This window comes from Harmonia axyridis, chromosome 1, assembly GCF_914767665.1.
Source record: "Harmonia axyridis chromosome 1, icHarAxyr1.1, whole genome shotgun sequence".
NCBI lineage: Eukaryota > Metazoa > Arthropoda > Insecta > Coleoptera > Coccinellidae > Harmonia > Harmonia axyridis.
In genome coordinates this window covers 49,806,208-49,831,766 of record NC_059501.1, presented here as the reverse complement: position 1 = coordinate 49,831,766, position 25,559 = coordinate 49,806,208, and the positions used below count along the sequence as shown (strand labels likewise).

The 25,559-nt window shown below is 35.3% G+C and overlaps 2 protein-coding genes across 9 annotated transcripts in view; one reads left to right on the top strand and one right to left on the bottom strand.

Moving 5' to 3' along the window:
- Window positions 1-25,559, bottom strand: part of LOC123673441 (inactive dipeptidyl peptidase 10) — a 536,532-nt gene that overhangs the window by 102,381 nt on the left and 408,592 nt on the right. The window lies entirely within an intron of this gene.
- Window positions 1,323-5,797, top strand: LOC123673497. Of its 2 annotated transcripts, none has more exons than XR_006746482.1 (2): window positions 1,323-5,309; window positions 5,386-5,797. XR_006746482.1 is itself a non-coding variant. In XM_045608011.1 (2 exons), exons 1-2 carry the CDS (start codon window positions 5,037-5,039, stop codon window positions 5,781-5,783), a joined length of 495 nt encoding a protein of 164 aa, XP_045463967.1. In that variant the 5' UTR covers window positions 1,411-5,036; the 3' UTR covers window positions 5,784-5,797. The 2 variants fall into 2 exon arrangements, 1 of the variants encoding a protein (XP_045463967.1); XM_045608011.1 differs by having other exon boundaries at window positions 1,411-5,133.

Sequence of the window (25,559 nt, the reverse complement as noted above, 5' to 3'; positions counted from 1 at the left end):
CTTATATTACTAATGCTGAAGAAATATCCATTTGAAGGAAATAAATATAGTTGAGGTTAGTATATCATTGAGTAATAATAAATAAACCTTATTTATATGTAATACGTAGGTATCCATGCAGATTGAAAAAAAATATTTCAATTCAGTAATGGTTTACGTTCCAAAAAAATTTAATTTGTTGGATTTCTCTTTCTTCCCATTTTTCTGCGTCTTACAATTAGCATTTTTGAAGCCACATTTTCACATATGAATAATTTACGTTTTCTTGACCACCTCATTATAACTGTTTCTCTACAAGCGTATGACAACGGACTGATCTTCCGCAATGCACAATCCCAACCCAATCCAACCACATTTATGTCGCGTCGTGTCGCGTTTGTAGATTTCAACGTAGGACAAAAAAAGTCGCGCTGCTCACATCGCTCGCGTAGTACATAAAATTGGCGTCGCTCGCGTCGTAACATTAGTCGCTCACGTAGGACATAGGGTTAGGTGAAAAGAGGTTTTTGGCCATTTTCTATTATTTATATTGATCCGAATCATACGATGTTATATATTTTTGAAATCAGGAAAATCAAGCTTTCAGAAAATGACACCAAAATTTAGTGTTCCCATTTGAAAAAACATAACTTTGGGTCATAGCTTCGTAATTGAAAACCCTTTTGAAAATACGAGCACGCCACTGGATTCTATGTAAAAAAGTGCCTGTATAATGTTTTAATTTCAGAGCTCTATCATCAGTTTTAGCGGAGATATAACTGTTTTTCGATTTCGCCATTTTTCCAATTTTCGCTTATAACTCGAAAACAAAAGAAGGTGGCCAAAAATGAATACTACCCTTGTTAGTTTCTCAGAAAAAGAGATCGAGAAGTGGGTATCAGATTTTGTCTATCTCTTCTGGTTCAAGAGTTGTAGTGCTAAAACATCGAAATTTGCCCACCCTGTACAGTTTTTTATTGTTTCCAGAGTTTGCTATAGATTCCTCGAACTCTCGATCTCATCGCACAAGTACATCGCAAAGTTGGCCACGATCTCATCGCACAAGTACACATACAGCCCACCTCCGACACGATTCAATCTGTCCGCTCTGTACAAGCTGTAGCCTCCAATGTTAACCAGTGAGTCTGGGTCAGTTGGTTTAAGCCATGTTTCAGTTAGGAGTATTATGCTAGGTTTGAGATCAGCTCTGTTACATATGAGTTTATTAAATTTAGAAAATAACAAGTGCAAGTTAGAGCAAAAGAGTTTCCAGGAGAGATAGGGCACTTGTTGGCTGCTGTTAGAGGCTGTCCTGTGTACGAAAGCTGATGGAAGTTATTCTGGGTACACCATGTATATATTTCATGGTGAGGTTTGGTTCTCCATCTGATTTGTAACGATTCAACGGACCGTATATAATTTTGCCCAGCTCATGTTTAAGAAACGCCACTGATCCCCGATGTAATTTATCGAAAACTATCGATTCTCATATTTGATACAGAGAGTGCGCGGAGATTGTCGTTCAATGTGGGAATTTTTCAGTTTTCAGCTGAAAGAGGATTATTATGATTTTGACGACTGATTGAAAACAGGTGGAGAGTGAGTGTGATATTTTTTGGTGGCTTTTCGTATGGTTGAGTACCTTAATATTAGATATTGAATATTACCTAATTATTTCTTTGAATAACAGTAATTCTATCTAACGATTTGATATCTGATAGTTTAATTTGATATTCCATTGTCTCTTTTCTTTTTTTCTCTTAACACACAGTAGTGTGTAAGGATTTTTTTTTTCCTTCTTTCTTTTGAGAGCCGCCAGGAAGTACATATTCCCTTTCTTGCTGTAATTAACTATAAATTTCATTCAAATTAAATAAATTTCCTTCTTATAATAACTCTCGGATCATATGTACCTTTTTTTTTATTCTTTGTATTTCATTGTTTCTTATAACATAAGTTTTTTTCACTTTCCGGAAAGTATTCAATAAGTAACTCATTTTTATATAATAGTTTATAATTTCTGTCAATTCCAAATTTTATACAATACTTTTGATACTATTTTTCCAAATTCAACCAGAACATTTTTATCTTCGATAATTGTACAAATCTAATTTCCTGAATTTTTCTCTCCACGCATGCTCAAGCATCCATTTTGATACGAAGAAGATTCCACAATTCCTGTACAAGTTCCTAACCAGGCTGCACTGAATCTTCATCCTGATCAAGGTTACACAGAAACCTTCATCTAATATTTGGACGAAATACTCCAAGTGCCGTTGAGTTTCACTTCAGGCGAGCATCCACCAAATTGGAACCCGAGATTTGAATTTATTTTCACCACTTCGATCCAAGAGCAATATTCTGATATCAAGCAATTATTAAAATTGAGAAACAAGATCTACCAAGTGAGATATCAAAATTCATCTTTCGATAACCTACTTATTCCAAATTCTGTCTGGAGACCTAATATTCGAATTGTAAGATCAGTGAAATTTTCATCATTTGTAAATGTTCTGAGTATATTTTTTTTCTCAGCCTTCAGCAATATTTTTTTTTGTAAATTCTGAATTAATTTTCTTCTCAGCTTTCAGCAATATTTTTTTGGAAATTCTGAATTTTTTTTTTCTCAGCCTTCAGCAAAAATTTTTTTAAATAGTTTTAATATATTTGTAAAATTTGATTCGTTTTATTTCTTACCACTAAGCAAGATCTCTCTTATCTATCTCCCGTTTCTCTTACTTAATTTCATTTTTTTTATCATCTCTATTAATATTTTTTTTGAGAAATTTCATTTTTATGAAATTTGGTTTACTTTAGTAAGCCTGGCGCCCAACAATTAATTAGTCAAGTTAACAAGTCCATTTGGTGCCCACACCCTCACCGTATCAACTGAGCAGCCGACAGGCATACGTGTGATTTAACTTTACACAATTGGCGCCCATCGCGTGGCCCTCAAGGGGTGCGTTGGCTTGACATAATTTTTTTTTTTTCTAAATCTTGCTGAGTGGAAATTTTCTGTTATACATTTGATCCGACAGAATTTGGTACATTGTTATTCAGTACTAATATTTTTTCGTATTGACATTTCTATACCATATTGAACGGCCATCTTTCTCTTTAAATTCACTTTTCTTATTTTATATTTTCGTTTTTTTACACTAATTTCGTAACTGATTTCTATAATTTGATGAAGTATGAATCCCAATCATTTGAAGGCCTATGAATTGGTCTATGAAATTAAAATTCGCGGCGTTGAACCAACTGCCGATGTTGAAAGTAAGAGGAGAGTTTTTGGAGGGTTTCGGTGTTATATTAATGAAAATCATAAAACCTGGGATTCTTCTATATTTAAAGTGGCTCAGGCCATCAGGTTGGCAAAACATGATGTCACAGGTTATTCTCCGGCTTTCCTTAATTTCGCTAGAAATATTCCCGTTATCGGAGATTTCTATGGAAAAATTTCTGATAATCAAAACAATACAATCTCTATATCTGAGAAGTTTCAACGCATTGATGATGTGCAGAAACTACCCGAATTATTTGTAGATATTCGCAAGAAATTACATCAGGTCTATCTTAGAAATGCTCATCAATACAATTTAAGAAAGCGAAAAGTAAGATTTTATGTCGGCGATAAAGTCTGGAAAAGAAATGTAACTTTGTCTTCAGCGGCTAACAATTATTCTGCGAAATTAGCTCCTAAATATTTGCCTTGCATTATTACTAGGGTTGTTTCAGATTTGGTATACGAGCTTAAGGACGTGGATGGTAACGATTTGGGTCGTTGGCACATTAAAGATCTCAAATCATCTTATGATGATGATTTGGATTCGGCTGAGGAGTATCTTAGCGCAGATTCGGATGACTCATAAATATTTTCTCTATTTTTTTCTCTATTGCAAGTATTATGCGTGTAAACATAATGAATTACTGTTGGATGGTGCAATGTTATGAAAGAATCTATCTTTGGTAGCTCCTTTATGGAAAATTTGTGCTTTCATGATATGAACTATTCAGCAGGGATGTGTTGTGTTGATTCTGAATTACTTCGGTATTTATGATATTTGGGAATCAATGCATTTTTCATATCATTTTGATTTATGTTACATGCCTTATTTATCTTACCTATCTGTATCTCTCAAAGTTTTCCTTGCATCGTATCTTTTCATGTACTATGAATATTGAGTCTGATTTCAATTTGTTGCTTCCTAAGTCAATTCCTTTGCTATATAGCGAATGAAAAAAAAAATAAAAAAAAAAATTTTAAACTTCTAAAGTTTACAAATTTTTTTTTCGCCCAGTTGGGGTGGTGTGTAACGATTCAACGGACCGTATATAATTTTGCCCAGCTCATGTTTAAGAAACGCCACTGATCCCCGATGTAATTTATCGAACACTATCGATTCTCATATTTGATACAGAGAGTGCGCGGAGATTGTCGTTCAATGTGGGAATTTTTCAGTTTTCAGCTGAAAGAGGATTATTATGATTTTGACGACTGATTGAAAGCAGGTGGAGAGTGAGTGTGATATTTTTTGGTGGCTTTTCGTATGGTTGAGTACCTTAATATTAGATATTGAATATTACCTAATTATTTCTTTGAATAATAGTAATTCTATCTAACGATTTGATATTTGATAGTTTAATTTGATATTCCATTGTCTCTTTTCTTTTTTTCTCTTAACACACAGTAGTGTGTAAGGATTTTTTTTTTCCTTCTTTCTTTTGAGAGCCGCCAGGAAGTACATATTCCCTTTCTTACTGTAATTAACTATAAATTTCATTCAAATTAAATAAATTTCCTTCTTATAATAACTCTCGGATCATATGTACCTTTTTTTTTATTCTTTGTATTTCATTGTTTCTTATAACATAAGTTTTTTTCACTTTCCGGAAAGTATTCAATAAGTAACTCATTTTTTTATCCTCCTCAGACCCCAGGTATCATATATGATACCCCAGGTTTATATTTTATTCTCGGCCTCCAGCTCCATTTAGCCGCACGTACTCGATGGTATCATATATGATACACTGCTAAATACGCGCCTAATTTTTTGATGCGATGTTGGTTGCATACGGCGGCAAGAAAAGTCAGTCGATTGTTTATGTTTACAAGTGCACGTGCTACGATCATGCCTCTACCACGAAATAAAAGTAAGTAATTGTTTTTGTGGTGTTTTTTTGATTTATATTTGTTGAACAAGTACTACAGAACATATGGAATATAATAGGTTCTGTTTTAAATATTACAAATATTTCGCAATGGGTAATTCCGTTAACGTATCATAGGTGATACCTTGGGTCTTACTGACTACAAATTTAATTTCAATGTAAAAATCAAATTCTATAGATTTTCACGAGAAATCAAATATTGTTTACTTTTCATTTGAAATATTATTTTTTTAGGGCCTTTGACCGCGTTGGAGCTTGAAGAGATAGCTCTCAACTTGGACTTCGATCAGTCGGACCTCGATGATCTCTCTTCGGACGATGATGAGGATGAGGTTGATCTAGGTTTGGAAAATGTGGTTACCGATCCTGATGATATGGAGATCGCAGACAACATGAGTGATGAAGAAGAGACACCGCCTCTGAAACAAAGGAAGATACAACCTGTTCCGGATAGAAGAGTCAGGACCGTTGGTAACATCCACCTACCAGTATTTACGAAGCAAGAACAAAAAACAAGATCAAAATGTAGATTTCCTAAATGTGGCAAATTAACGTTTGCCAAATGTAACTCCTGCAATATTTATCTGTGTTGTACCGTTGATAGAAATTGTTTCTCGCTTTTTCACCAGTAAATTTTTTTTATAGATCTGTTGTTTTTGTATGCCTCTAGACCCAACGTATCATATATGATACCTTATTTTTTTCCAGGAAAAACAGAAATAAATTTTTTTTTCAACCATATGGTGTTATTTGGACCCAGCCTTCACTAAAAAAGTAGGTTTGCTGAATAAATATATCTTCCCCGGACCTTGGGTCTGAGGAGGATATAATAGTTTATAATTTCTGTCAATTCCAAATTTTATACAATACTTTTGATACCATTTTTCCAAATTCAACCAGAACATTTTTATCTTCGATAATTGTACAAATCTAATTTCCTGAATTTTTCTCTCCACGCATGCTCAAGCATCCATTTTGATACGAAGAAGATTCCACAATTCCTGTACAAGTTCCTAACCAGGCTGCACTGAATCTTCATCCTGATCAAGGTTACACAGAAACCTTCATCTAATATTTGGACGAAATACTCCAAGTGCCGTTGAGTTTCACTTCAGGCGAGCATCCACCAAATTGGAACCCGAGATTTGAATTTATTTTCACCACTTCGATCCAAGAGCAATATTCTGATATCAAGCAATTATTAAAATTGAGAAACAAGATCTACCAAGTGAGATATCAAAATTCATCTTTCGATAACCTACTTATTCCAAATTCTGTCTGGAGACCTAATATTCGAATTGTAAGATCAGTGAAATTTTCATCATTTGTAAATGTTCTGAGTATATTTTTTTTCTCAGCTTTCAGCAATATTTTTTTGGAAATTCTGAATTTATTTTTTTTTCAGCCTTCAGCAAAAATTTTTTTAAATAGTTTTAATATATTTGTAAAATTTGATTCGTTTTATTTCTTACCACTAAGCAAGATCTCTCTTATCTATCTCCCGTTTCTCTTACTTAACTTCATTTTTTTTATCATCTCTATTAATATTTTTTTTTTGAGAAATTTCATTTTTATGAAATTTGGTTTACTTTAGTAAGCCTGGCGCCCAACAATTAATTAGTCAAGTTAACAAGTCCATTTGGTGCCCACACCCTCACCGTATCAACTGAGCAGCCGACAGGCATACGTGTGATTTAGCCCCGGTGCACACATCCGACATTTACAGTTGCGACACCGTTGCGGTGTCGTACGCTAGTGTGCATGCTCCCATTTGATTCTTTGTACCACAGCCCGCATGATGGCAGTTACGACGTCGCAACGGCACGGCGGGTAGTGTGCATGCTCCCATTTGATTCTTTGTACAACAGGCCGCAAGTACGACACAGCAACGGTGTCGTAACTGCAAAAGTCGGATGTGTGCACCGGGCCTTAACTTTACAGATTTCCTAGCGTAGCTCCTTCAGTAGCTGAACTTGAGAGGGAGTTTGGTCACTTATGATGGATAGTTTCGAAGTAGAACTTAAATTTTTCTTAATCCTCAAAATAGCATGAACTTAAAGATTGTAAATCTTCAGAGCGTAAATGTACTAACTGTGTCAAGTTGGTTAGCGCATCTGATTCAGTAGTTTCAGTGAATCATGCAGTTTGGGAAAAAGAAAAATGTACCTCATATAAAGCGGTTTTGAAAAAGTTTAGGGATGATTTATTGGGTCCAGCATAGCATTCGGGTGACTTCACTGATTGTAACCCTTCTGACAGTGCCTCAAATATTAAACACAGCACTAGTAAAACTTTGAATATCTATTATCAGAACACCCGAGGCTTGAGATCTAAGACATCAAGGTTTTTCAATTCCATATCTATCAGTCAATATCCAATAGTAGCCTTAACAGAAACTTGGTTAGACAACACAATTAAGAATGATGAGTTATTTCCTAGCCATTATGAGGTATATCGTTCTGACAGAAATTTTATCGCATGTAATTGCTCTAGAGGTGGTGGAGTTCTCATTGCGGTTGATAAGACATTTGAATCAATGGAGATAGATTTGAGTCAGTTTTTTTCTTGCGGTCTCTCAGTGTTCGATATAATTGTGATCAAAATTATCACGGACTCGACCTCTCTATATGTGATGAATGTTTACTTGCCACCTTCTTTGACCATTGACCGATTTCGCTCACTCTTCGAAGTTCTTGAGACTATACGCTTAACTCACAATGTGAATTTTCTCATTGTTGGTGACTTCAACATTCCTCTATGTTTTCCGGATATCAATAACACTACTTTACAACGTAGCACACCTGAAATTTGTCTTCGGGAATTTTTAGAGATCGGCAGTTTATCACAACATAACTTTGTTTTTAATGATTATGGTAGAGTACTGGATGATGGTAGGTGCCTTGTTGAGAGGTCTCTTGATCCGTTAGTGGTTGAGGATAAGCATCATCCCGCTTTGGGGGTGAGTTGTTCGCCTAATATTGCCCATAATTTAAAAACTAATTTTGTCGCCTCTTATGAACGTCAGTATGATTTCAGTAAAGCGAATTTTTTCCTCATGTATGATCTTGTTGGAGGTATAGACTGGAGCTCTCTCGGGAACATTGACAGTGCAGAGGAGGCTTGTGCTTTTTTTAATGATACAATTCATAGCGTCTTCGATCGTAGTGTGCCTCTTCGATCTTACGAGAACAAGCGCAGATATCCTCCCTGGTTCAATAGAGAGATCATTCGGTTGATTCGCTTGAAGGCTAAGTATTGGCATTCATTTAAAAGGAATAACAATGTCATTGCTCGGGAGGAATTTATCCGTTTGAGAGCGAAAATCAAATCGGATGCGGATAAGGCCTACAAAAGTTTTGTGAAAAGAGCTGAACAAAATATTAAAGAAAACCCTAAAAAATTCTGGTCATTTATCAATAGCAAAAAAGGTTCAACTCTTGTTTCTAATCAAATATTTTATGGTGGGCATTTACTCAATAATCCATTAGACATTATCAATAGCTTTGCCGATTTTTTCGCGAAATCATACTCTACCAGTACAGCTAGCATTGAAGTGACTGATAATACTAATGTAATTAATCTAAATATTACTTGTTTCGAGGAGAGTGGAGTCCTCGTGGCGTTGAAGAGGATGAAACCCACAATGACTATGGGTCCCGATAGTATCCCATCATTGGTTTTTAGAGATTGTGCATATGTATTAGCTTGTCCACTCACTATTTTGTTCAATATTTGTTTGAGAACTGGCACGATTCCTGATTGCTGGAAGCTTTCCAAAGTACGCCCAATTTATAAGAAGGGAAATAAATTTGATATTTCCAATTTCCGACCAATATCGATAAGCTGTAATTACAGTAAGATCTTTGAAGTTCTCCTTCATAATAGATTATATTCCCATGTTTGCAATCTAATAACTCCATTTCAGCATGGTTTTGTTAAAGGTCGTTCGACAGTTACCAACCTCTTCAACGTAACCCAGTTTATTTCCGAAGTCATTGAGAGAAAATCCCAAGTAGATATATTATATACTGATTTTTCAAAGGCTTTTGATCTGCTTGACCATGGAATATTGTTGAGAAAGTTGTCTCAATTTGGCCTTTCCTCGGCTCTCATTGGTCTTTTCAAGTCTTACTTGTCCAATAGGAAGCAATATGTCGAGTTTAAAGGAGTCAGGTCTACAGTGTTCTCTAGTACTTCTGGAGTCCCCCAAGGAAGTAACCTTGGACCGCTCCTTTTCATAATATCTATTAATGATTTGGCGGAGATAGTTGATGTCGACTGTTTGTTATATGCTGATGATTTCAAAATATAACTAGAGGTAAGCAATATATCGGACTGCTTGCGACTCGCCTCTAATTTACAACGCGTTGAAGAGTGGTGTAGAAGAAACAGGTTACCTTTGAACGCTGAGAAGTGTAATGTTATGTCATTTACGCAAAATAAAAATACTATTCGTTTTGATTACACAATAGCTTCCAAAGTTCTCCAGCGTCCATCGGTGTTAACTGATTTAGGAGTGAATTTTGATTCCAAACTTTCGTTTGTGCCACACCTTGATGCTACCTTGTCTGCTGCGAATGGGATGTACGGGCTCATAGCGCGAATCTCTCGCGATTTCTCTGACACAGTCATATTAAAGACCCTTTATTATGCATTTGTCAGATCAAAATTAGAATACGCGTCTATCATATGGTCTCCTTGCTACCAGGTCCATATTGAGAGAGTTGAGTCTGTGCAGCGGCGTTGTCTAAAACTTTTTTCATATAGAACAGATGGTGTCTACCCGCCTATCGGTTTTCCTCAGAACCTGCTTTTGAGCAGACACTGCATGAGTAGTTTGAAATGTCGACGAGAATGTCATTCAGTTGTATTTACTCACAAACTAATAAACGGTGTCATTAAAGATCCTTGCATTCTCGAAAAACTAAATTTTGCTATTCCAAGACCAGCCTCTAGAGTTAGAAATACATTTTATATGCCGACACCTCGAACGAATACATTGAAGTATTCACCTCTTTATAATTTGTGTGATGCCTGTAATACTATAAGTTCTCACTTGGATATTTTTAATTGTTCCATTTTAAATATCAGATCACATTATTTTGACTGACTGAGCATTTTTGTGATCGTTTTTTTTCTCAGAATATGTAATATTAGTGTATACTTTTTCATATGTTCCTTGTTCTGTAGTTGGGTTTAAACCTGTAGAACGTTGTATATACAGGGTGTCCCGTAAAAACCACGTCAAACGGAGGGAGAATGTAGATCAAAGGATAACCCACCTGCTATGACAAAAATCCCATTATAAAAGTCTTACCGTTTTCGAGATATTTTTTTTTTTTGAAAATAATGAATTTTTGCCCCTTTCAATAGTTTTTCCCTTACGGTTGGTACAATTTTACATCTTTCTGGTTAATTTTTTCTGTAAAATATTGCTGAAGAATGATTTTAACGTTTACACTAAAAATATCCTCCGAACATTTCAAAGGGGGGCTGTGAGAAATATTTTATTGGGAATTTTAGTAGTGGATTATTTTGTTCATGAAGTTTAGCCCATCGTAGTGGAAAAAAAATGTACGGAGCTACTGCTGCACATTACACCAATAAATTGTCTATTTTATAGTGATTTCAAAGAGGTATCACACAAGTCATTTGTTATTCAAAGAAAAAAGATATGGCTGTTTTTATCCGAAAGGGTACGTTTCTGACAAAATCAAGTTTGTCAATTCTGTTTGAAAATTTTCGATCTTGCATTACTTAGTGAACAATGGCAATTGTTTACGTACGAAAATATTACTCGCATATTTATTCACCTCAACGAAATTCAATTATGCCGGAAAATTTTTGAAATTATCATGCAGATCCAGATTTTTTCAAAAAGATCATTTGGAGCGACGAGTCTTCCTGTACCAAGGATGGGTACATGAAGACCTAAATCCTCTAGACTTTTAATATTGGGGCTGCCTAAAAGACAAAGTATACGCAACACCCATACGTGATGAAGCCGAATTGCGGATGCGTTCTCTCAATTCGGCTTCATCCAATACCTCCTAGTCTAGGAGGTATTGCTTCATCACGTATGGGTGTTGCGTATACTTTGTCTTTCAGGCAGCCCCAATAATAAAAGTCCATAGGATTTAGGTCAGGTGAACGAGGAGGCCACAACATTTCACCTTCTGTTCCAATCCACCGGTGGGGATAAGTTCTATTCAAATGTGCGGTAACTTCAAGTCCGTAATGTTCTGGGCATCCATCATGTTGAAACCACAGACTACGTCGCAGCACAAGTGGCACATCTTCCAATAAAATGGGCAGCTGGTTGGTTAAAAATTCCAAATAATTGTTTGCGTTCAGTGATGGCGGCAGTTCGATCGGGCCCAAAATTGCACCATTAAATATTCCAGTCCATAATTTGATCTTGAATCGATATTGTGATCTATCTTCTCTCACTCCGTTTGGATTAATGATATTCCAGCTATGCAAATTGTGGAGATTGATGTACCCATTCTTGGTACAGGAAGACTCGTCGCTCCAAATGATCTTATTAAAAAAATCTGGATCTGCATGATGTTTTCCAAAATTTTCCGGCAAAATTGAATTTCGTAGAGGTGAATAATTATGCGAGTAATATTTTCGCACTTAAACAATTGCCATTGTTCACTAAGTAATGCAACATCGAAGATTTCTCAACAGAATTGACAAACTTGATTTTGTCAGAAACGTACCCATTTGGATAAAAACAGCCATATCTTTTTTCTTTGAATAACAAATGACTTGTGTGATACCTCTTTGAAATCACTATAAAATAGACAATTTATTGGTATAACGTGCAGCAGTAGCTCCGTACATTTTTTTTCCACTGCGATGGGCTAAACTTTATGAACAAAATAATCCACTACCAAAATTTCCAATAAAAATATTTCTCACAGCCCCCCTTTAAATTGTTCGGGGGATGTTTTTAATGTGAACGTTAAAATCATTCTTCAGCAATATTTTACAGAAAAAATTAACCAGAAAGATGTAAAATTGTACCAACCGTAAGGGCAAAACTATTGAAAGGTGCAAAAATTCATTATTTTCAAAAAACAAAAATATCTCGAAAACGGTAAGACTTTTATAATGGGAATTTTGTCATAGCAGAAGGGTTAACCTTTGATCTACATTCACCCTCGGTTTGACGTGGTCTTTACGGGACACCCTGTATATATATAAATAAATAAATAAATAAATAAAATAAATAAAATAGTTCGAAGAACGTAGTCGCTTGGCATTATCATCTTTATCATGCGGGGATACTTGTTTGTAGGTTTGTAGGGTTTGTCAACCTGAAAAATGACGACTGGGTTGGCTGGGCAGTTAACAGTATTCAGTACCTCCATCACCACCGATTGATCATGCTCTTTCTTAGCATTTATATCTCCTGTTAATTGAGGTACCCCTCTGATAAGCACATTTTTACCCCGATTCAGTCGATCCAGTATCTCTTGGATAACAACATCAAACATTTTGCTCGACGACGAGTAGTATGATCGTCCTGCGGTAAGTCTGTACAAGCGGCGTGAATCATTCGTTTGCAACAATCGCACTGAAGTTTCGCGCTATCCGAGGGTAGCAGTGGCTTCTTAAGGTTCGCGGATAAGGTGTTGTCAGACATTGCTGAAGGTGTATCCTGAGCTGTCACTTCTGAGTGTACGAAAAAAAACTTTCAAATACGTATTTTGTGGGGAAGGAATAAGGTAAACTCTTCACTCTCGTGATTCTTTACGAGAGACTCCAACAGAAGGAAGAGCCACGAAAAAACAGGAGAATGAGGACAAAGGGATAAACAAAATGTATCAGATACGCAGTGAATCAATTCAACATATTCAGCGAACTGTTCTTAAATTTATTTTTCTTTATTACAGTATATGTCCCCCTTTAGAAAAAGACGAAACGAAAAGGCAACTGATAAGTAAATCGCCATGCCAGATGGTAACCGATAATAAATATAACAGAGTTTAGGTTAGAATGTATCCATAAAAGACTCACAGGATCCAAGTTTGTCACTATGGGTCTCAAATTAGTGAAGAAGTCTCAACAGCGTGTAAGCTGAAGGATTAAAACCAAGAACAAATTTTTGGATATCAGATGGAGTGACATGAAGTATTTTCCGCAGGAGCAACTTATAAACACACTACTTATTTGAACTACTCTTCTTGAAGAAGTTCTTAATGAAGTGGTGAGCTATTAGAAATGAAATATTCCCTCATACCGCAGGCTCTTTTATAATGCGTTATACCCAGGTTCAGAAGCTCCCGGTCTCCTTCGTTTCTCGGGATATAGAACCTGTTCACGGATGCGTGTGGATGATGGATTCCATGTGTGGTAACTATTGTTTTCACTTTTTTATCTCAATCTTTCAGCTCCGTGTTGGTCCACCTTATTACCCCGAACGAATACAAAATGCAGGTTATTGCCCAGATGTTAATTGCTTCGAACATTGATCTTGAATTGAGCTGGTTTTTGACTACTTTTTTATTCTGCAGAAGAATCTTTCTCTGAAGGCCTTCTTCATCTCCGCTGACTTTATATCCAGAGCCTGTTGCACATCCAGATACTTGTAAGATTCCTCCATGCCTAATTACAGTATTATGACGTCCTCCATCACCTGCATTCCAGAACTCTCCCGTATTCGGCCTTTCTTCACGTGGACCACCACACATTTGTCTATGCCCATTATCATACCTATAGATTCGCAGAACGATGCTACTATATTGAGTTGTTTCTTCAAATGTACTTCATTCGCGACGTAGGGCTTCAATGCCAGGCAAAACCATAGGGGGCTTAGCGTGTTCCCTTGGAAAATTCCCCGCTTGATTTGAATCTCGGATGTCTTATAGTTAGATTTTGTACCAGTTTTGGTAGTCTGGATGTGTCTGTGAGAGCCTCCCGGAAAAATCTCGCCAGATGACAATGCGTTGCTGTGAAGTGTTTCCACCAGTAGGTCTGTATCTAATCGACTCCTGGGGTTGACCGGTTGTTCGTTTTTCTCAAGCCTAATATGCTGGGTGGTGTTCCAGTATTCAGGTAAGTATGCAATATACCTATGTTTTTTCTTATATTTTTAAACTTTTCTTCTAGACGCCGCTTTCGAGGTGGTGTTGTTTTCTTTCTCATCGGGTGAACAGAATCCCTGATCTTCATGCTCAACTCTGTACCAACTGTGATTGCCCCCGCTTATACAAGATCTACCAGGTTCTCTATTTTTCTGATTATCGGAAAATTCTGCAGTATCAGCTCATTCACTTCTTGTACTTTTTTCAGCATGAAATTTGAGCCTTTCATTCTAGGTATTCTAGGTCTGTTTTCAGGTGGTATTCCTGTGTATATCAAGTAATTTTCAAATACCTTTCTTTGTAACTTACTTTTGTTAGGTGCAGCGCTTTCTATTAGTGGTTGAATCGGGATGTCCTCCACAGAGTAACAGCTTAGCATTATGCTGTTAAGTTCGGTTTTGGTGAACTTTTCTTGATCTAACATCCATTCTACTCTGTTGGCCAGAAGGTTGGTGTACGACTGTCTGTGCGGATTTATCTCATTCTGCATGATATTGGGGGTTTGCCTACAATTCATGCCTTTATTGCGTTCCAGTTCCTTTGCAATGTAATTAACACGTGTTAGGAGGATATTATCTTCGTTCCAGCGTGTTTCCCCATCTCGCCTTGGAGTCTCATAATACAAATTTTGAATCTCTGCTTAGCACAGTCATACAGGGTGAACAAAAAAAATTTCATCAAGAGTGAATTTTTTGTAGTAGTTCAATAACTCCTCAACTAATCCACAAAAAAAAAAAATAAATAAATTTTCCTAGTCTGAAGCTGATTCGTTCAATTTCAGAAATTTTGAAGGAAGGCGATACTAAACGGTGACCAAAATTTGAATTTATTTGGTGAATTAGTTGAGGAGTTATTGAACTAAAAAAAATTCACTCTTGATGGAATATTTATTGTTCACCCTGTATAACCTTGCCAAGCAAAGATTTAAAATTTTCATTATAAATTAATTCTTTGTCAATGCGAAAACGGTAAAAAAGTCATAATGTTTACGTACAGGGTGATCCAATATTCACGAAAATAGAAAATATCTGAAATTTTCCTAGTCCGGATCTGATTTATTCGATTTTAGAAATATTGAAAAGGTGACAAAATTTCAAAATTTGAAATTATTCGGTCGATTAGTTGAAGAGTTATCGAACTGTGAAATTCCACTCATGAGATGAACGTCACCCTGTATATCCCAAACGAAGGCACTCAGGCGATTGAAACCTCTTGATACGAGTTCTCCATGATGACCTTATTTCATTGTATCTGTTTGTCGTATTCTTACCGGGACACCCTATATATACTTTTTTTTCATCACTGTTCAACGGGTTTGGCACCTGAGAGAGCCGAGCTCATACACAAAGCCAAGGTTGTTCTCAGAAGCTAGTTAAGAACCTTCTGACAATAAGTGTGGTCGCTAAAATAACCTCCTTCTAAGTTTTACTGATCAGGCTGGTGTTAAGTTGTAAACGCCTTGTGTTTTTCACTAAGTGGGTCTCAACCAAGCCAATAACCGATATAATAGTAATAGTAATATTGTTGCATTCTCCCTATATTTGAACCAATAAAATGATGTAATAATAAATAATCTTACCAATATAACTGCTCTCTGCGTCCACACAGCACCGCACTGTATCAGGATGCAAAGGAACAGGGTATAAGGATTGAAATGGAACAAAATGGGACTTATACAATGCAAACTGACCTTCTAATGAACTGTAATCCTAATATATTTAAAATGTCCGTGAATATAATCAAAACCATTTTAATTAACACCGAAAACTTTATAATAACAAACTTTGACTATTCTTTCCGACAACCGATACATCTCATTACTTAATCTGACAAAACATACGTCCCGATTTCCCAGAATCCGCGACGTTGCCAAAACTTAACATTCTAATAATTCAAAAAGGGCTAAAACAAATATTAATAATTTATTCATGCTAATACATTACGAAAATGCTTACATACGCCAAACTACAAATCAAAAAGAAAATATACAAAAGTATTGCTCCTGAAAATCAGAAAAATCACAAGAAAAGTATTCATCTATGGAATAGAAACATTGCCTCAGTAAATAGTTTTCAACTGAAACTTTAAACTTTTTAATGGTAGTTATCTTCATAGCGGTTGGCAGCCTATTGTAAAGTTTAGGCCCGTAATATGTTACTCCACACTTCAATCGGTATGAATATGCCTTCTTTGACGTGTACCATGATCATGCACATCTTGGTTTGTCCTATATTCATCAACATGAGACTTCACATATAATAAACATTGTAACATGTATAAACAAGGGACAGTAAGAATTTTATTATGTTCAAAAGCATTCCTGCAATAATCTCTGAAACCAAGCTGGCTCATTACCCTGATAGTTTTCCTCTGTAGACTAAATAGACGCTTTACATTTGCATCATGACCCTTACACAATATACTATACGACATCTTTGATTCAATAAAAGCATGATAGACATTCCTCAACACTGTATTCGAAACTACACCAGACAATGTTCTCAATGCATAAACACAAGATGATACATGCTGCCAAACGCTATTCATGTGAGCATTCCAAAATAATTTGCTATCTATTAGAACACCCATTCCCTCCATATCTCTCATTGAAAAATACATAAACTCAGTTTTAGTTACGTTTAAATTGAGCTGGTTGCTATGAAACCAATCCGAAACTACATACAATGCTTCGTTCATGTTATTAACCAAAAGTTCCTTTGATTTTGATTTTTCCAATACCGTTGTGTCATCAGCAAAAATGACGAAATCAGCGCCCTCATCACTGTTTACAAGATCGTTTATGTAAATAATAAAAAGAAGAGGCCCAAGGACAGATCCCTGGGCTACACCACATTTAACATCACACATATCAGACATACTACCACTACGATCTACACACTGTTTCCTATTTATGAGAAAGGAATTAATAAGATTTATTGCACTCCGATCAATATTATAGAACATTGATTTGTCAAGAAGCTTTTCCCTGGAAAGACAATCGAAAGCCTTGCTCAAATCACAAAACAGTGCCCCTATGTATTCGCCCTCACTGTAACCCTCATTTACTACTCTCATGAGTTCAACAATAGCAGTTGTTGTAGAGAGATCTTTTCTAAAACCAAATTGAGATTTATTAAATGTTGTTAACTGCTGTTGCATTACTTTTTCCAAAACCTTCGAGAAAACAGATATAATTGAAACCGGTCTGTAATTATCTACCAAGTCATCTGGACCCTTCTTGTGCACAGGGACTACTATGGTCAATTTGAGTATATTTGGGAATATGTTATCTCTTATACAGAAATTCATTAATGTTGTTAGTGGGTTAATGATCTCACTTACTAAACTCTTGATTATTTTACTGTTGAATCCGTGTAAGTCACGACTAGTTTTATTTTTTAGTGACATTATAACATCTCTTACTTTGATCTCAGATACAGGAGAAATAGTAAACTGAATACCATCCAACCCAGATCCTCTAAAATTGCAGTAATCTCGAATGGAATCAGCAGATGATTTTTTAGAAGGTGGAATTTTGACAATAATTTCTTCAGGGAATGTAACAAAAAAATTATTGAAGTCATTAGGTGTTAACTTGCTACCAATTTGTTTACGCCTTTTCAATAGGTTTGTACTTTCTTTTACCACGTCCCAAATCGCTTTAGGATTAAAGTTCCGTTCTCGAAGGTAATTATCAATGTGTTCTTTTTTTGCTTTCTTGAGCTCAGATCGATATAGCTTCAGATAGTCTTTATATATTTTTTTAACGCTGGTTGACCCATCAACTGCAGCAATATCTCTATAAAAATGTAATATCTTTCTCATTTCCCTCAAATCATTATTGAACCAACAAACTGGCATCATATCAACACAATGATTATACTTCTTTTGTGGGAATGCTAGATCTGCACAGTTTTTCAAGAGAATGACGAACATCTTGAACTTCTCATCAATGCAGATATCACTATTATCAATGAAATCCCAACATATATCTCTCACTAGGAGATGAAGCATATTTAAACCCAACTGAGTAATAGGTTTACGCAGCGTTATCTTACTGGCTCTATTTATTTTTTCCCAAAAAACATAACTTGTTTCTACAGCAAAGCGATCAGAGAAATCAAGAACAACAACATATCCCGAGGACTCAAAAATATTAGTAAAAATATTGTCCAAACAAGGACTTCTTCTAGTCGATGACGTCACAATGCTATGAAGCCCATATGCAGAGAAAAGGTCAGTCATCGCAGATCTGATTGGATTGTTTGTTAAAAAGGTGATATTAAAGTGTAGTAAAGCGGATATTTGGAAATTATTGAAATTATTGGAATTATTATGCAGAGGGAATATACGTTAAATTCAACAGAGCGATCGTGACTTGTGTAAACTGATCTTATATTAGAATAAGGATGTTTTACTTTTCAATCAATGCTTTTCTTAGTTACCGTCTCACGGCGTTGGTGAAATCGATATATTTTTTACGGATAAGAAAAATTATTTAGATATGGGGAAATCTTGACTTATCTGAGTTCGATACATGAGAAAAACCGTCTGGGTCGTTCTCAAGATGACGCAGCAAAAAGGTCTTAGGCGGAGTTGAAGTATGTTTCTTGCTGAGATCGACAGAAAAATGTAGTTTGAAGTAGAGGTAAGGACTCTTATTGAAAAAGGATAAAAAAATGTTCTAACCAATGATCTAATTGACATGGTATCTTGGGGAATTGTTGGGGCGGTCTTAGATAAGTACGATGTTACGATTTTTGGAGAGGTCGAAAGAAGAAATCAGTATCGCTTAGGGTCTCTTATTGAGAAGGGTTGAGAATTAGAACGTCGGTCGCGAAACCGGACTTGAATTAAAACAATTTTTTTTGAAGATCAGAGTAATTTTTTTCAAGGTTGAAGCAAAAATAAAGGAAATTTAATAGATGATAGATAGTTGAAGGAGTTTTTTTGTATGAAGGAATTGTTTTAACTCTAAGAACGGTTGAATTAGGTCAGAAATAGTAAAATAGGAATTTTCTGTGATAAAGTTTAGAATTTGTTTTGGAATAAAATAGGTTAGATCGGAGTTCGCGGATCGGGAGTGAAGTGTTATACAGGGTGTCCCGTAAAGACCACGTCAAACCGAGGGAGAATGTAGATCAAAGGATAACCAACCTGCTCTTACCAAATTTCCATTATAAAAGTCTTACCGTTTCCGAGATATTTTTTTTTTTTTGAAAATAATGAATTTTTGCCCCTTTCAATAGTTTTGCCCTTACGGTTAGTACAGTTTTACATCTTTCTGGTTGATTTTTTCAGTAAAATATTGCTGAAGAATGATTTCAACGTTTACATTGAAAACATCCTCCGAAAATTTTAAAGGGGGGCTATGAGAAATATTTTATTGGAAATTTTGGTAGTGGATTATTTTGTTCATGAAGTTTAGCCCATTGTAGTGAAAAAAAATGTACTGAGCTACTGCTGCACGTTACACCAATAAATTGTCTATTTTATAGTGATTTCAAAGAGTTATCACACAAGTCATTTGTTATTCAAAGAAAAAAGATATGGCTGTTTTTATCCAAATGGGTACGTTTCTGACAAAATCAAGTTTGTCAATTCTGCTGAGAAATCTTCGATGTTGCATTAATAAGTGAACAATGGCAATTGTTTACGTGCGAAAATATTACTCGCATAATTATTCACCTCAACGAAATTCAATTTTGCCGGCAAATTATGGAAAACATCATGCAGATCCAGATTTTTTCAATAAGATCATTTGGACCGACGAGTCTTTCTGTACCAAGGATGGGTACAGATTAAAAATCCTCTGGACTTTTAATATTGAGGCTGCCTAAAAGACAAAGTATACGCAACACCCATACGTGATGAAACCGAATTGTGGATGCGTTCTCCCAATTCGGCTTCATCACGTATGGGTGTTGCGTATACTTTGTCTTCTAGGCAGCCCCAATAATAAAAGTCCATAGGATTTAGGTCAGGTGAACGAGGAGGCCACAAAATTTCACCTTCTCTTCCAATCCACCGGTGCGGATAAGTTCTATTCAAATGTGCGGTAACTTCGAGTCCGTAATGTGCTGGGCATCCATCACACCACAGACTACGTCGCAGTGCCAGTAGCACATCTTTCAATAAAATGGGCAGCTGGTTGGTTTAAAATTCCAAATAATTGTTTGCGTTCAGTGATGGCGGCAGTTCGATCGGGACCAAAATTGCACCATCAAATATTCCAGTCCATAACTTGATCTTGAATAGATATTGTGATCTATCTTCTCTCACCTCGTATGGATTTATGATATTCTAGCTATGCAAATTGTGGAGATTCATGTACCCATCCTTGGTACAGGAAGACTTGTCGCTCCTCCAAATGATCTTTTCAAAAAAATATGGATCTGCATGATGTTTTCCAAAATTTGCCGGTGAAATTGAATTTCGTTGAAGTGAATAATTTTGCGAGTAATATTTTCGCACGTAAACAATTGCTAATGTTCACTACGTAATGCAACATCGAAGATTTTTCAACAGAATTGACAAACTTGATTTTGTCAGAAACGTACCCATTTGGATAAAAACAGCCATATCTTTTTTCTTTGAATAACAAATGACTTGTGTGATACCTCTTTGAAATCACTATAAAATGGACAATTTATTGGTGTAATGTGCAGCAGTAGCTCGGTACATTTTTTTTCCACTACGATGGGCTAAACTTCATGAACAGAATAATCCACTACCAAAATTTCCAATAAAATATTTCTCATAGCCCCCCTTTGAAATTTTCGGAGGATGTTTTTATTGTAAACGTTAAAATCATTCTTCAGCAATATTTCACTGAAAAAATTAACCGGAAAGATGTAAAATTGTACTAACCATAAGGGCAAAACTATTGAAAGGGGCAAAAATTCATTATTTTCAAAAAAAAAATATCTCGAAAACGGTAAGATTTTTATAATGGGAATTTTGTCATAGCAGGTGGGTTATCCTTTGATCTACATTGTCCCTCGGTTTGACGTGGTCTTTACGGGACACGCTGTATAAAGAATTACACGTTTCGAGTGAACAGTTTGAAAAAATTAAAACTAGGTTTGTGCAGGGCCTAAAATACTCATCTAGCATCGTGGGATAAGGGCAAGTCTTTTGGATATTCACTTTTTATTTTATTTGTTGATGTTGGAATGTTTATCTCGATGAAAATAAGTTTATTTGAGTAGTCCCGATTCTCCCAAATTCATAGTTGGTATTTTGTTTCTTTTGTTTGAATAACAGATTATATTTAAGACATTTTTTTGTTTTTTTATAAAATTTTGGTCGTTGAGTCAACATAGAAATTTCAGGGATATTGTAATTTTGGTTATTTTTATTTTTCTTCATTATATTTAGTTTCAAAATTTAAATCGATTTTTATTGACCCAGTAAACTAATCCTGTCCCTAGAGAAAAAAAGTCAACTAAAAAGACCTGTCCATTGAAGCGACGGGCTGAAATTACACATAACATCTTTGTGAATTTACATAATTATTAATTCTCCGAGACCTCTGGAAAACCGCTCTTCCGGGGGTTAAAAGAACATCTCAACCGGAGATAAATGAACGTTGGTCAACTTTCTCTGACCCACACGTTCATGACAAATTGGTGACAGCTTAGTGGGATATTAGTTGATTTTTGTTTCTCTGGGATAATATGACAAATTGGTGACAGCTCAAGAGATAATACTTGATTTTTTCTCTGGAATTGATTATTTTTCTAAAAGTTAATTTTTTTTGGTAGTTGAAATTTTGAGGATTGATAACATTGAAGTATAAGAGTAAAGTTTGAGAAAGAAACCGTTGAATTGGGGGATTTTCGGATGAATAGACCTTGTATTTTTTGTGTATGATTGATATTTTGGAATTTGAATTATTTTGAGCGTATTGTTATTTTTCATATCAGGGGTGAAAATATATAATTTTTGTTGAGGTGGAGGAGTGTGTCGGATTTTGATAAATTTATATTTTGGTATGTTATTTAGGGAGTTGGAGAAAATCAGCTGTTGGGCCTGAATCATATTTTAGTTAATTTTTTCGTTGAACGTTCATTCTCTTAATCTAGAAGTAGAAGTGAATAAATAATTTTCATAGTTAATTAGAAGTAATTGTTTTGAGACATTTTTTTAATTGAAGTGATTCTCCCCACAAAATTATTTTTAAGTTTTGATCCATTTTCTAATTCTTCAAATTTGAAAAAGAGTTTCAAGTAGACATTGAAGTCAGGTTTGGGCTAGTTTTGGAATTTACAGTTTTCGGTGTTAGAATCCATTTTCTAATTCTTCAAATTTGAAAAAGAGTTTCAAGTAGACATTGAAGTCAGGTTTGGGCTAGTTTTGGAATTTACAGTTTTCGGTGTTAGAAAGAAATTTAGGGATTTTCAGGTAAAGGTCAGACAGTTGATCAACGTGGGATACCAAATATATAAGGGTAAAGGTAAAATATTGTATTGGTTGTATCATTGTTATTATTTTTTTGATATTCAAATTTAATTAAAAATGTCGATTACACCTCCTCTACCTGGTACTGTTAATAGCGCTACTTCAAGTTCAGTTAATGCGCCAGGCGGAAATCCACCTGTGAATCCGGCAATAGTAAATATGCAACGTTATTCGCTAGGAATGATGTCGCCTACCTTGGAAATATTTCAGGAAAAGAAGTTTTGAGTTATTTTGATAAATTGGAACTAAGGGAAAAATTGGAGGGATGGAGTGAGGATGAAACCCTCACTCTATTGAAACTGAAGTTGGTAGGCGAAGCATACAGCTATTTCAAATCACATGTTACTTTAAATTTATTTACTTATGCAGAATTAAGATTGAGACTAACTGAAAAATTTACGTCGAAAAAATTACCGGGGGAATGTCAGTGGAATTTGAGTAGATGTATACAAAGACATGATGAGGATGTATCTTCATCTTGTACCAGATTAAAAACTATTGGCGCAGAATTATTAAATGAATATTTAGCCGGGGCAAAAGCAGATGAGGAAATAGGATTGCGAAAGAAAAATAAAGATTTGATTCTGAATCAGTTCAAAATTGGATTACGGAAAGATGTAATGAGGCAGATCGGAATATTGTTATCACGGGAAAAAGATTTAAATTTGGAAAAAGCGGAAGAATTGTTCATTTTGCATGAGACAACAAATAGAATGTTACAGGGAAGATTAGCTAATATGAAAATATCGACAATAAAATCAGGAGAAGTGTGTCAGTTTTGTGAAAAGAAAGGTCATTCAGCAAAAGTATGTAGAAGTATTCGAATGAATCGTGAGAACGGAGGACAAAATTTTCAAAAAAGATGTTTCGCGTGTGGCAGATTAGGCCATATTTCGATAGATTGCAGGGATAATGATAAATCAAGGAAACAAATTCAAGGTGCTTGTTTTCAGTGTAATAAGTTGGGACATTGGGCGAGAGAATGTCCCGGGAATGCCCGAAAAGTAGTAAACGACAAAATTTTAATAATGAAAATAGAAGAGATGAAAATGAAAGTAAGAAGCCTCAAGGGGCTGAGGAAAAAGACCGGCGATATTCTTTTGGAAAAAATGATTTTAATAGGTCAAATAATAGTTCGTCAACAGGTGCGATCCCAAAACAAAAATTTTCACCTTTTCCACAAAGAAAGAATTTAAACTCCAATGGCCAAACTCCTTCCGCCGGGACGGAGGCTGCAAATATGTAAATAGGCAGAACGAATTGCGTTCGCCAAAAGGGCGGCTACCTAGTAGAGAAATTAGGGAACGTACGGTGATGGTTATTCCGGAAGTAAATTCGGCAAGAATGCATGACGTACCACATTTGATTAAATTGAGTATCAACGGAAAGATAAGTGTTTGTTTGATAGATACAGGGGCAGCGGTGTCTCTCGTAAAAAGAGGATTGATTTCAAGGGACGAGGTCAGTGAATACGGCGTTGACTGCGAGTTAACTAGCGTATCAGGTCATAATTTACGTACCTGGGGTACGGCGAATATTACGGTCCAATAGCAGAAAGATTTAGGACAGATTGGACAGTTATATTAGTGGATGATGAAACATTAGGGAACGTTGATATAATACTAGGTAGGGATTTTCTTAAGGAAAATCAAGCGCATATTAAGTATGAACAGGAACCATCGGTAACTATGTGGGGCAGAGAGTTCAAATTTCTGAATAAAGATTTGAATGAAGGTATATATACAGGGGACAGACATACGGAGGAAAAGAAAGAGGAAATACAAGTTAATAAAGTGCGGAAAAGGGTGACTTTTGCACATGATATTTTGGAAAAATTTAAGGTTGATAGAAAGTGGACGAATATTAAGGATATAGATAGATAGACAGATAGATAGTTTATTTCCAGATTATATACAAAAACTTATACATAAAAAGAAATAGTGTCGAAAAAAACATACAAAGAAAATTAAACTAAATTCTCAGAATTGAAGTAATCGTTCATATTATATGGTTCAAGATCAATTAACAAATTTTTAAGATCTTTCTTGAATTTATTAAATTTATTACAACATTTTATATTGTTAGGCAACTTATTAAAAATTTTTATGCACATATAAAAAGGACCTTTTTCTAATAAAGTTAACCTGTGCTGTGGATAAATTAAATCATGTGTTCTGGTAGCATAATCATGACGGTGACCTGTATCAAATTGATTTTTAGTTTTGAAAGTGAACAACAAATATTCATAAATATAGAGACCATATACAGTCATGATAGACAAAGTCTTAAATTTGCCTCTACATGATTCTTTAAATTTCATGTTATATATTGTTCTTAGAGTTATTTTCTGCACAATGAAAACTGATTGAATTTTAGAGTTGCTTCTCCAAAAAATTATACCATAATTGACTTATATGCTTTTCCCAATTTGAAAATTCATCAATATTCACCCCTGAGAATTTTGTAGTTGTTACTGGATACATTGTATGATTTTCAAATTCAATCATTTCTGGTTTGGACAAATTTGATTGTTTAGTTCTGAATAGCATTAAATTGGTTTTAGATTAATTTATTTTCAGTTTATTCATATCGAACCAACGTTTTGCGTTGATAAAGATGGTTTCTGCTTTTTCGAGAACTCCTGGTATATTTTTACCTCCCACTAATATATTAGTGTCATCGACATAATTCGTCGTAAGGCAACAATCTAATGATGGAGGAAGGTCATTTATAAAAACTATGAATAAAATGGGTCCAGCTATACTCCTTTGTGCTAAACCGGTATTGACAATTTTGATATTAGATTTGATAGACTTATCAACTGAAACCTGTTGCTTTCTATTAGTGAGA

Coding starts and splice junctions, on each gene's coding strand:
- LOC123673497 (XM_045608011.1), top strand. CDS start 5,037: ATGCGATGTTGGTTGCATACGGCGGCAAGAAAAGTCAGTCGATTGTTT. Junction 5,134..5,385: donor GCCTCTACCACGAAATAAAA/GTAAGTAATTGT, acceptor TTATTTTTTTAG/GGCCTTTGACCGCGTTGGAG.